At 41.0% G+C, this 13,772-nt stretch overlaps 1 protein-coding gene across 1 annotated transcript in view; it reads left to right on the forward strand.

Moving 5' to 3' along the window:
- The window catches only part of prss12 (serine protease 12), a 107,342-nt gene that overhangs the window by 56,172 nt on the left and 37,398 nt on the right, over window positions 1–13,772 (forward strand). The window contains exons 11-13 of the mRNA XM_052504225.1: window positions 6,482–6,687; window positions 10,481–10,571; window positions 12,060–12,182. Coding sequence (XP_052360185.1) covers window positions 6,482–6,687; window positions 10,481–10,571; window positions 12,060–12,182 — 420 coding nt within the window. The remainder of the gene's footprint in view (window positions 1–6,481; window positions 6,688–10,480; window positions 10,572–12,059; window positions 12,183–13,772) is intronic.

Below are 13,772 nucleotides of genomic sequence, written 5' to 3' on the forward strand. Positions count from 1 at the left end.
GAAACACATGGAGATTATTTTACTGTAATAGAGATGTGGACACTGAAACACATAGAGATTATTTTACTGTAATAGAGATGTAGACACTGAAACACATGGAGATTATTTTACTGTAATAGAGATATGGACACTGAAACACATGGATATTATTTTACTGTAATAGAGATATGGACACTGAAACACATGGAGATTATTTTACTGTAATAGAGATGTGGACACTGAAACACATAGAGATTATTTTACTGTAATAGAGATATGGACACTGAAACACATGGAGATTATTTTACTGTAATAGAGATATGGACACTGAAACACATGGAGATTATTTTACTGTAATAGAGATGTGGACACTGAAACACATGGAGATTATTTTACTGTAATAGAGATGAAACACATGGAGATTATTTTACTGTAATAGAGATGTGGACACTGAAACACATAGAGATTATTTTACTGTAATAGAGATATGGACACTGAAACACATGGAGATTATTATTATTATTATTATTATTATTTTACTGTAGTAGAGATATGAACACTGAAACGCATGGAGATTATTTTACTGTAATAGAGATATGGACACTGAAACACATGGAGATTATTTTACTGTAATAGAGATATGGACACTGAAACACATGGAGATTATTTTACTGTAATAGAGATGTGGACACTGAAACACATAGAGATTATTTTACTGTAATAGAGATATGGACACTGAAACACATGGAGATTATTTTACTGTAATAGAGATGTGGACACTGAAACACATGGAGATTATTTTACTGTAATAGAGATGTGGACACTGAAACACATAGAGATTATTTTACTGTAATAGAGATATGGACACTGAAACACATAGAGATTATTTTACTGTAATAGAGATATGGACACTGAAACACATGGAAACCACATCTCTAATAGTGATTCAGTTGGTAGACCAATGATGATTCATTTGGTTACAATGATGATTCAAATCAAATCAAATCAAATGTATTTATATAGCCCTTCGTACATCAGCTGATATCTCAAAGTGCTGTACAGAAACCCAGCCTAAAACCCCAAACAGCAAGCAATGCAGGTGTAGAAGCACGGTGGCTAGGAAAAACTCCCTAGAAAGGCCAGAACCTAGGAAGAAACCTAGAGAGGAACCAGGCTATGTGGGGTGGCCAGTCCTCTTCAACCGTACCGTAGTTGATTCATTGGTATCGTAGTTGATTCAACCGTATCGTAGTTAATTCAACCGTATCGTAGTTGATTCATTGGTATCGTAGTTGATTCAACCGTATCGTAGTTGATTCATTGGTATCGTAGTTGATTCAACCGTACCGTAGTTGATTCAACCGTATCGTAGTTGATTCATTGGTATCGTAGTTGATTCAACCGTATCGTAGTTGATTCATTGGTATCGTAGTTGATTCAACCGTATCGTAGTTGATTCATTGGTACCGTAGTTGATTCAACCGTATCGTAGTTGATTCATTGGTACCGTAGTTGATTCAACCGTATCATAGTTGATTCAACCGTATCGTAGTTGATTCAACCGTATCGTAGTTGATTCAACCGTATCGTAGTTGATTCATTGGTACCGTAGTTGATTCAACCGCACCGTAGTTGATTCATTGGTACCGTAGTTGATTCATTGGTACCGTAGTTGATTCAACCGTATCGTAGTTGATTCAACCGTATCGTAGTTGATTCATTGGTATCGTAGTTGATTCATTGGTACCGTAGTTGATTCAACCGTATCGTAGTTGATTCATTGGTATCGTAGTTGATTCATCCGTACCGTAGTTGATTCATTGGTATCGTAGTTGATTCAACCGTATCGTAGTTAATTCAACCGTATCGTAGTTGATTCATTGGTACCGTAGTTGATTCATTGGTACCGTAGTTGATTCAACCGTATCGTAGTTGATTCAACCGTATCGTAGTTGATTCATTGGTATCGTAGTTGATTCATCCGTACCGTAGTTGATTCAACCGTACCGTAGTTGATTCAACCGTATCGTAGTTGATTCAACCGTATCGTAGTTGATTCATCCGTATCGTAGTTGATTCATTGGTATCGTAGTTGATTCAACCGTATCGTAGTTGATTCATTGGTATCGTAGTTGATTCAACCGTATCGTAGTTGATTCAACCGTATCGTAGTTGATTCATTGGTATCGTAGTTGATTCATCCGTACCGTAGTTGATTCATTGGTATCGTAGTTGATTCAACCGTATCGTAGTTGATTCAACCGTATCGTAGTTGATTCATTGGTATCGTAGTTGATTCATTGGTATCGTAGTTGATTCAACCGTATCGTAGTTGATTCAACCGTATCGTAGTTGATTCAACCGTATCGTAGTTGATTCATTGGTATCGTAGTTGATTCAACCGTACCGTAGTTGATTCAACCGTATCGTAGTTGATTCAACCGTATCGTAGTTGATTCATTGGTATCGTAGTTGATTCAACCGTATCGTAGTTGATTCAACCGTATCGTAGTTGATTCAACCGTATCGTAGTTGATTCATTGGTATCGTAGTTGATTCAACCGTATCGTAGTTGATTCAACCGTATCGTAGTTGATTCATTGGTATCGTAGTTGATTCAACCGTATCGTAGTTGATTCAACCGTATCGTAGTTGATTCATTGGTATCGTAGTTGATTCAACCGTACCGTAGTTGATTCAACCGTATCGTAGTTGATTCATTGGTATCGTAGTTGATTCATTGGTATCGTAGTTGATTCAACCGTATCGTAGTTGATTCATTGGTACCGTAGTTGATTCATTGGTACCGTAGTTGATTCATCCGTATCGTAGTTGATTCATTGGTATCGTAGTTGATTCAACCGTATCGTAGTTGATTCATTGGTATCGTAGTTGATTCATTGGTATCGTAGTTGATTCAACCGTATCGTAGTTGATTCAACCGTATCGTAGTTGATTCATTGGTATCGTAGTTGATTCAACCGTACCGTAGTTGATTCATTGGTATCGTAGTTGATTCAACCGTATCGTAGTTGATTCAACCGTATCGTAGTTGATTCATTGGTATCGTAGTTGATTCAACCGTATCGTAGTTGATTCAACCGTATCGTAGTTGATTCATTGGTACCGTAGTTGATTCAACCGTATCGTAGTTGATTCATTGGTACCGTAGTTGATTCAACCGTATCGTAGTTGATTCAACCGTATCGTAGTTGATTCAACCGTACCGTAGTTGATTCAACCGTATCGTAGTTGATTCATTGGTATCGTAGTTGATTCATTGGTACCGTAGTTGATTCAACCGTATCGTAGTTGATTCAACCGTATCGTAGTTGATTCAACCGTATCGTAGTTGATTCATTGGTATCGTAGTTGATTCAACCGTACCGTAGTTGATTCAACCGTATCGTAGTTGATTCAACCGTATCGTAGTTGATTCAACCGTATCGTAGTTGATTCAACCGTACCGTAGTTGATTCATTGGTATCGTAGTTGATTCATTGGTATCGTAGTTGATTCAACCGTATCGTAGTTGATTCATTGGTATCGTAGTTGATTCAACCGTACCGTAGTTGATTCAACCGTATCGTAGTTGATTCATTGGTACCGTAGTTGATTCATTGGTATCGTAGTTGATTCAACCGTACCGTAGTTGATTCATTGGTATCGTAGTTGATTCAACCGTACCGTAGTTGATTCAACCGTACCGTAGTTGATTCAACCGTACCGTAGTTGATTCAACTGTACCGTAGTTGATTCATTGGTATCGTAGTTGATTCAACCGTACCGTAGTTGATTCAACCGTACCGTAGTTGATTCATTGGTATCGTAGTTGATTCATTGGTACCGTAGTTGATTCAACCGTACCGTAGTTGATTCATTGGTATCGTAGTTGATTCATTGGTACCGTAGTTGATTCAACCGTACCGTAGTTGATTCAACCGTACCGTAGTTGATTCATTGGTATCGTAGTTGATTCAACCGTACCGTAGTTGATTCAACCGTATCGTAGTTGATTCATTGGTATCGTAGTTGATTCAACCGTACCGTAGTTGATTCAACCGTATCGTAGTTGATTCAACCGTATCGTAGTTGATTCAACCGTACCGTAGTTGATTCAACCGTACCGTAGTTGATTCATTGGTATCGTAGTTGATTCAACCGTACCGTAGTTGATTCAACCGTATCGTAGTTGATTCAACCGTATCGTAGTTGATTCAACCGTACCGTAGTTGATTCAACTGTACCGTAGTTGATTCAACCGTACCGTAGTTGATTCAACCGTACCGTAGTTGATTCATTGGTATCGTAGTTGATTCAACCGTATCGTAGTTGATTCAACCGTACCGTAGTTGATTCATTGGTATCGTAGTTGATTCAACCGTACCGTAGTTGATTCAACCGTACCGTAGTTGATTCAACTGTACCGTAGTTGATTCAACCGTACCGTAGTTGATTCAACCGTACCGTAGTTGATTCAACTGTATCGTAGTTGATTCAACCGTATCGTAGTTGATTCAACCGTACCGTAGTTGATTCATTGGTATCGTAGTTGATTCAACCGTACCGTAGTTGATTCATTGGTATCGTAGTTGATTCAACCGTACCGTAGTTGATTCAACCGTATCGTAGTTGATTCAACCGTATCGTAGTTGATTCATTGGTATCGTAGTTGATTCATTGGTACCGTAGTTGATTCAACCGTATCGTAGTTGATTCAACCGTATCGTAGTTGATTCATTGGTATCGTAGTTGATTCAACCGTATCGTAGTTGATTCAACCGTATCGTAGTTGATTCAACCGTATCGTAGTTGATTCAACCGTATCGTAGTTGATTCATTGGTATCGTAGTTGATTCAACCGTATCGTAGTTGATTCATTGGTATCGTAGTTGATTCAACCGTATCGTAGTTGATTCATTGGTATCGTAGTTGATTCAACCGTATCGTAGTTGATTCATTGGTATCGTAGTTGATTCAACCGTACCGTAGTTGATTCAACCGTATCGTAGTTGATTCAACCGTATCGTAGTTGATTCAACCGTATCGTAGTTGATTCAACCGTATCGTAGTTGATTCAACCGTATCGTAGTTAATTCAACCGTATCGTAGTTGATTCAACCGTATCGTAGTTGATTCATTGGTATCGTAGTTAATTCAACCGTATCGTAGTTGATTCATTGGTATCGTAGTTGATTCAACCGTATCGTAGTTGATTCATTGGTACCGTAGTTGATTCAACCGTATCGTAGTTGATTCATTGGTATCGTAGTTGATTCATTGGTATCGTAATTGATTCATCCGTATTGTAGTTTATTCAACCGTATCGTAGTTGATTCATTGGTATCGTAGTTGATTCAACCATATCGTAGTTGATTCATTGGTATCGTAGTTGATTCAACCGTATCGTAGTTGATTCAACCGTATCGTAGTTGATTCATTGGTATCGTAGTTGATTCAACCGTATCGTAGTTGATTCATTGGTATCGTAGTTGATTCAACCGTATCGTAGTTGATTCAACCGTATCGTAGTTGATTCATTGGTATCGTAGCTGATTCAACCGTATCGTAGTTGATTCAACTGTATCGTAGTTGATTCAACCGTACCGTAGTTGATTCAACCGTATCGTAGTTGATTCATTGGTATCGTAGTTGATTCATTGGTATCGTAGTTGATTCATTGGTATCGTAGTTGATTCATTGGTATCGTAGTTGATTCATTGGTACCGTAGTTGATTCATTGGTATCGTAGTTGATTCAACCGTATCGTAGTTGATTCAACCGTATCGTAGTTGATTCATTGGTATCGTAGTTGATTCAACCGTATCGTAGTTGATTCAACCGTATCGTAGTTGATTCAACCGTATCGTAGTTGATTCAACCGTATTGTAGTTGATTCATTGGTATCGTAGTTGATTCAACCGTATCGTAGTTGATTCAACCGTATCGTAGTTGATTCATTGGTATCGTAGTTGATTCAACCGTATCGTAGTTGATTCAACCGTATCGTAGTTGATTCAACCGTACCGTAGTTGATTCAACCGTATCGTAGTTGATTCATTGGTATCGTAGTTGATTCAACCGTATCGTAGTTGATTCAACCGTATCGTAGTTGATTCAACCGTATCGTAGTTGATTCAACCGTTGATTATCATAGTTGATTCAACCGTATCGTAGTTGATTCAACCGTATCGTAGTTGATTCATTGGTATCGTAGTTGATTCAACCGTATCGTAGTTGATTCAACCGTATCGTAGTTGATTCAACCGTATCGTAGTTGATTCAACCGTATCGTAGTTGATTCAACCGTATCGTAGTTGATTCAACCGTATCGTAGTTGATTCATTGGTATCGTAGTTGATTCAACCGTATCGTAGTTGATTCATTGGTATCGTAGTTGATTCATTGGTATCTTCAGTGTCTAAGTGTAACTCTGTTGTGTGGAAGTGTATTTTACGCTCATACACTCTGTCTGTCTGCGATGTTTGTGTGTGGTCTTCAGTGGAGTGGCGAAGGCCCGTGTGATGGCGTATTTTGGCGAGGGGGAGGGGCCTATCCATGTGGACAACGTGAAGTGTTCCGGCGTAGAGCGTTCATTGGTCGACTGCCTCAAACAGCCAACCGGGACGCATAACTGTCGCCATAGCGAAGACGCCGGGGTCATCTGTGACTACGGCCAATCACAGTTCAGCGACACAGAGGGCAAAGGTCAGTGGTGATGTCACAAACATATTTATCTTACGTCAACCTGTTCTAGGAGAAATCCCAGTTTAGTATCTAACACAGAGAGACACCATTGGGGTTAGGGTTAGCATGGGTGTTACCATTGGGGTTAGGGTTACCATTGGGGTTACCATTGGGGTTAGGGTTACCATTGGGGTTACCATTGGGGTTACCATTGGGGTTAGGGTTACCATTGGGGTTAGGGTTAGCATGGGTGTTACCATTGGGGTTAGGGTTACCATTGGGGTTACCATTGGGGTTACCATTGGGGTTAGGGTTACCATTGGGGTTAGGGTTAGCATGGGTGTTACCATTGGGGTTAGGGTTACCATTGGGGTTACCATTGGGGTTGGGGTTACCATTGGGGTTAGGGTTACCATTGGGGTTACCATTGGGGTTAGGGTTACCATTGGGGTTACCATTGGGGTTAGGGTTACCATTGGGGTTAGGGTTACCATTGGGGTTGGGGTTACCATTGGGGTTAGGGTTACAATTGGGGTTGGGGTTACCATTGGGGTTAGGGTTACCATTGGGGTTACCATTGGGGTTAGGGTTACCATTGGGGTTAGGGTTACCATTGGGGTTACCATTGGGGTTAGGGTTACCATTGGGGTTACCATTGGGGTTAGGGTTACCATTGGGGTTAGGGTTACCATTGGGGTTACCATTGGGGTTAGGGTTACCATTGGGGTTACCATTGGGGTTAGCATTGGGGTTACCATTGGGGTTGGGGTTACCATTGGGGTTAGGGTTACCATTGGGGTTACCATTGGGGTTGGGGTTACCATTGGGGTTACCATTGGGGTTAGTGTTACCATTGGGGTTAGGGTTACCATTGGGGTTGGGGTTACCATTGGGGTTGGGGTTACCATTGGGGTTAGGGTTACCATTGGGGTTACCATTGGGGTTAGTGTTACCATTGGGGTTAGGGTTACCATTGGGGTTAGGGTTACCATTGGGGTTACCATTGGGGTTAGGGTTACCATTGGGGTTAGGGTTACCATTGGGGTTAGGGTTACCATTGGGGTTACCATTGGGGTTAGGGTTACCATTGGGGTTAGGGTTACCATTGGGGTTAGGGTTACCATTGGGGTTACCATTGGGGTTGGGGTTACCATTGGGGTTAGGGTTACCATTGGGGTTACCATTGGGGTTAGGGTTACCATTGGGGTTAGGGTTACCATTGGGGTTACCATTGGGGTTGGGGTTACCATTGGGGTTACCATTGGGGTTAGGGTTACCATTGGGGTTAGGGTTACCATTGGGGTTACCATTGGGGTTACCATTGGGGTTAGGGTTACCATTGGGGTTGGGGTTACCATTGGGGTTACCATTGGGGTTACCATTGGGGTTAGGGTTACCATTGGGGTTGGGGTTACCATTGGGGTTAGGGTTACCATTGGGGTTACCATTGGGGTTACCATTGGGGTTGGGGTTACCATTGGGGTTAGGGTTACCATTGGGGTTAGGGTTACCATTGGGGTTGGGGTTACCATTGGGGTTAGGGTTACCATTGGGGTTGGGGTTACCATTGGGGTTAGGGTTACCATTGGGGTTACCATTGGGGTTAGGGTTACCATTGGGGTTGGGGTTACCATTGGGGTTACCATTGGTGTTAGGGTTACCATTGGGGTTGGGGTTACCATTGGGGTTGGGGTTACCATTGGGGTTAGGGTTACCATTGGGGTTAGGGTTACCATTGGGGTTACCATTGGGGTTAGGGTTACCATTGGGGTTAGGGTTACCATTGGGGTTGGGGTTACCATTGGGGTTAGGGTTACCATTGGGGTTAGGGTTACCATTGGGGTTAGGGTTACCATTGGGGTTAGGGTTACCATTGGGGTTACCATTAGGGTTAGGGTTACCATTGGGGTTAGGGTTACCATTGGGGTTAGGGTTACCATTGGGGTTGGGGTTAAGGTTAATGTTCCTGTCTGTCTGTGTTAGATACTAAACTAATGTTCCTGTCTGTCTGTGTTAGATACTAAACTAATGTTCCTGTCTGTCTGTCTGTGTTAGATACTAAACTAATGTTCCTGTCTGTCTGTGTTAGATACTAAACTAATGTTCCTGTCTGTCTGTCTGTCTGTCTGTCTGTCTGTCTGTCTGTCTGTCTGTCTGTGTTAGATACTAAACTAATGTTCCTGTCTGTCTGTGTTAGATACTAAACTAATGTTCCTGTCTGTGTTAGATACTAAACTAACGTTCCTGTCTGTCTGTCTGTGTTAGATACTAACCTTCCTGTCTGTGTTAGATACTAAACTAACGTTCCTGTCTGTGTTAGATACTAAACTAATGTTCCTGTCTGTCTGTGTTAGATACTAAACTAATGTTCCTGTCTGTCTTCCTGTCTGTGTTAGATACTAAACTAATGTTCCTGTCTGTCTGTCTGTGTTAGATACTAAACTAACGTTCCTGTCTGTCTGTGTTAGATACTAAACTAACGTTCCTGTCTGTGTTAGATACTAAACTAATGTTCCTGTCTGTGTTAGATACTAAACTAACGTTCCTGTCTGTGTTAGATACTAAACTAACGTTCCTGTCTGTGTTAGATACTAAACTAACGTTCCTGTCTGTGTTAGATACTAAACTAATGTTCCTGTCTGTCTGTGTTAGATACTAAACTAATGTTCCTGTCTGTCTGTGTTAGATACTAAACTAATGTTCCTGTCTGTCTTCCTGTCTGTGTTAGATACTAAACTAATGTTCCTGTCTGTCTGTGTTAGATACTAAACTAATGTTCCTGTCTGTCTGTGTTAGATACTAAACTAATGTTCCTGTCTGTCTGTGTTAGATACTAAACTAACATTCCTGTCTGTGTTAGATACTAAACTAATGTTCCTGTCTGTCTGTCTGTGTTAGATACTAAACTAATGTTTCTGTCTGTCTTCCTGTCTGTGTTAGATACTAAACTAATGTTCCTGTCTGTCTCTCTGTGTTAGATACTAAACTAACGTTCCTCTCTGTGTTAGATACTAAACTAACGTGTCTGTCTCTCTGTGTTAGATACTAAACTAACGTTCCTGTCTGTGTTAGATCCTAAACTAATGTTCCTGTCTGTGTTAGATCCTAAACTAATGTTCCTGTCTGTCGGTGGAGTCTGTGTTAGGTACTAACGGTCCTGTCTGTGTTAGATACTAAACTAATGTTCCTGTCTGTCTCTCTGTGTTAGATACTAAACTAACGTTCCTGTCTGTCTGTGTTAGATACTAAACTAACGTTCCTCTCTGTGTTAGATACTAAACTAACGTGTCTGTCTGTCTGTGTTAGATACTAAACTAATGTTCCTGTCTGTCTGTCTGTGTTAGATACTAAACTAATGTTCCTGTCTGTGTTAGATACTAAACTAATGTTCCTGTCTGTCTCTCTGTGTTAGATACTAAACTAACGTTCCTCTCTGTGTTAGATACTAAACTAACGTGTCTGTCTCTCTGTGTTAGATACTAAACTAACGTTCCTCTCTGTGTTAGATACTAAACTAATGTTCCTGTCTGTACGGTGGAGTCTGTGTTAGGTACTAACGGTCCTGTCTGTGTTAGATACTAACTGTCTGTCTGTGTTAGGTACGGTGGAGTCTGTGTCAGATCCTGTCTGTGTTAGATACTAACTGTCTGTCTGTGTTAGGTACGGTGGAGTCTGTGTCAGATCCTGTCTGTGTTAGATACTAACTGTCTGTCTGTTTGTGTTAGATACTAGTCTGTGTTAGATACTAACTGTCTGTCTGTGTTAGATACTAACTGTCTGTCTGTGTTAAATACTAACTGTCTGTCTGTGTTAGGTACGGTGGAGTCTGTGTTAGATCCTGTCTGTGGGTTGAGGCTGATACATACACGCCAACGCAGAATCATAGGAGGAGAGAACTCACTGAGGTAAGGAGAGAACTACATATATGTGTGTGTGTTGATGGGTGTTGTAGTTTAATATAATCCAGAATCATAGGAGGAGAGAACTACATATATATACTGGTGTGTTGATGGGTGTTGTAGTTTAATATAATACAGAATCATAGGAGGAGAGAACTACATATATATATATATACCTGTGTGTTGATGGGTGTTGTAGTTTAATATAATACAGAATCATAGGAGGAGAGAACTACATATATATACTGGTGTGTTGATGGGTGTTGTAGTTTAATATAATCCAGAATCATAGGAGGAGAGAACTACATATATATACTGGTGTGTTGATGGGTGTTGTAGTTTAATATAATACAGAATCATAGGAGGAGAGAACTACATATATATACTGGTGTGTTGATGGGTGTTGTAGTTTAATATAATCCAGAATCATAGGAGGAGAGAACTACATATATATACTGGTGTGTTGATGGGTGTTGTAGTTTAATATAATCCAGAATCATAGGAGGAGAGAACTACATATATATACTGGTGTGTTGATGGGTGTTGTAGTTTAATATAATCCAGAATCATAGGAGGAGAGAACTACATATATATACTGGTGTGTTGATGGGTGTTGTAGTTCTAGTATGAGTGTATGTTGGGTGTTGTAGTTCTAGTATCCGTGTATGTTGTACGTTGGGTGTTGTAGTTCTAGTATGAGTGTCTGATGGGTGTTGTAGTTCTAGTCTCTGTGTATGTTGGGTGTTGTAGTTCTAGTATCTGTGTATGTCGGGTGTTGTAGTTCTAGTATCCGTGTATGTTGGGTGTTGTAGTTCTAGTATCCGTGTATGTTGGGTGTTGTAGTTCTAGTATCAGTTTATGTTGGGTGTTGTAGTTCTAGTATCCGTGTATGTTGGGTGTTGTAGTTCTAGTATCAGTTTATGTTGGGTGTTGTAGTTCTAGTATCAGTTTATGTTGGGTGTTGTAGTTCTAGTATCCGTGTATGTTGGGTGTTGTAGTTCTAGTATGAGTGTATGTTGGGTGTTGTAGTTCTAGTATCCGTGTATGTTGGGTGTTGTAGTTCTAGTATCAGTTTATGTTGGGTGTTGTAGTTCTAGTATCAGTTTATGTTGGGTGTTGTAGTTCTAGTATCAGTGTATGTTGGGTGTTGTAGTTCTAGTATCCGTTTATGTTGGGTGTTGTAGTTCTAGTATCAGTTTATGTTGGGTGTTGTAGTTCTAGTATCAGTTATGTTGGGTGTTGTAGTTCTAGTATGAGTGTATGTTGGGTGTTGTAGTTCTAGTATCTGTGTATGTTGGGTGTTGTAGTTCTAGTATCCGTGTATGTTGGGTGTTGTAGTTCTAGTATCCGTGTATGTTGTAAGTTGGGTGTCCGTGTCTAACCCTCATTAGTTTTATTGTGTGTGTGTGTGTGTGTGTGTGTGTGTGTGTGTGTGTGTGTGTGTGTGTGTGTGTGTGTGTGTGTGTGTGTGTGTGTGTGTGTGTGTGTGTGTAGGGGAGGCTGGCCATGGCAGGCTGCGGTGCGTCTCAGAGGCTCTCGGGGGGACGGAAGGTTGGTGTGTGGAGCGACTCTCATCAGCTCCTGTTGGATACTCACCTCAGCTCACTGCTTTAAGAGGTAACTCAGCTCACTGCTTTAAGAGGTAACTCAGCTCACTGCTTTAAGAGGTAACTCAGCTCACTGCTTTAAGAGGTAACTCACCTCACTGCTTTAAGAGGTAACTCAGCTCACTGCTTTAAGAGGTAACTCACTCAGCTCACTGCTTTAAGAGGTAACTCAGCTCACTGCTTTAAGAGGTAACTCAGCTCACTGCTTTAAGAGGTAACTCACCTCACTGCTTTAAGAGGTAACTCACCTCACCTCACTGCTTTAAGAGGTAACTCACCTCACCTCACTGCTTTAAGAGGTAACTCACCTCACTGCTTTAAGAGGTAACTCACCTCACTGCTTTAAGAGGTAACTCACCTCACTGCTTTAAGAGGTAACTCACCTCACTGCTTTAAGAGGTAACTCACCTCACTGCTTTAAGAGGTAACTCACTGCTTTAAGAGGTAGTCTCACTGCTTTAAGAGGTAACTCACCTCACTGCTTTAAGAGGTAACTCACTCACCTCACTGCTTTAAGAGGTAACTCACCTCACTGCTTTAAGAGGTAACTCAGCTCACTGCTTTAAGAGGTAACTCAGCTCACTGCTTTAAGAGGTAACTCACTCACTGCTTTAAGAGGTAACTCACCTCACTGCTTTAAGAGGTAACTCACCTCACTGCTTTAAGAGTAACTCACTCACCTCACTGCTTTAGGTAACTCAACTCACTGCTTTAAGAGGTAACTCACCTCACTGCTTTAAGAGGTAACTCACTGCTTTAAGAGGTAACTCACCTCACTGCTTTAAGAGGTAACTCACCTCACTGCTTTAAGAGAGTAACTCACCTCACTGCTTTAAGAGGTAACTCACCTCACTGCTTTAAGAGGTAACTCACCTCACTGCTTTAAGAGGTAACTCACCTCACTGCTTTAAGAGGTAACTCACCTCACTGCTTTAAGAGGTAACTCACCTCACTGCTTTAAGAGGTAACTCACCTCACTGCTTTAAAGAGTAACTCACTCACTGTTTAAGAGGTAACTCACCTCACTGCTTTAAGAGGTAACTCACCTCACTGCTTTAAGAGGTAACTCAGTTTCCTAAAACTCACTGCTTTAAGAGGTAACTCAGCTCACCTTTAAGAGGTAACTCACTGCTTTAAGAGGTAACTCACCTCACTGCTTTAAGAGGTAACTCACCTCACCTCACTGCTTTAAGAGGTAACTCAGCTCACTGCTTTAAGAGGTAACTCACCTCACTGCTTTAAGAGGTAACTCACCTCACTGCTTTAAGAGGTAACTCACCTCACTGCTTTAAGAGGTAACTCACCTCACTGCTTTAAGAGGTAACTCACCTCACTGCTTTAAGAGGTAACTCACCTCACTGCTTTAAGAGGTAACTCACCTCACTGCTTTAAGAGGTAACTCAGCTCACTGCTTTAAGAGGTAACTCACCTCACTGCTTTAAGAGGTAACTCACCTCACTGCTTTAAGAGGTAACTCACCTCACTGCTTTAAGAGGTAACTCAGCTCACTGAGGTAACTTTAAGAGGTAACTCACCTCACTGCTTTAAGAGGTAACTCACCTCACTGCTTTAAGAGGTAAATGCAACTCACTGCTTTAAG

Source organism: Oncorhynchus keta, unplaced genomic scaffold (assembly GCF_023373465.1).
Source record: "Oncorhynchus keta strain PuntledgeMale-10-30-2019 unplaced genomic scaffold, Oket_V2 Un_contig_1888_pilon_pilon, whole genome shotgun sequence".
Classification (NCBI taxonomy): domain Eukaryota; kingdom Metazoa; phylum Chordata; class Actinopteri; order Salmoniformes; family Salmonidae; genus Oncorhynchus; species Oncorhynchus keta.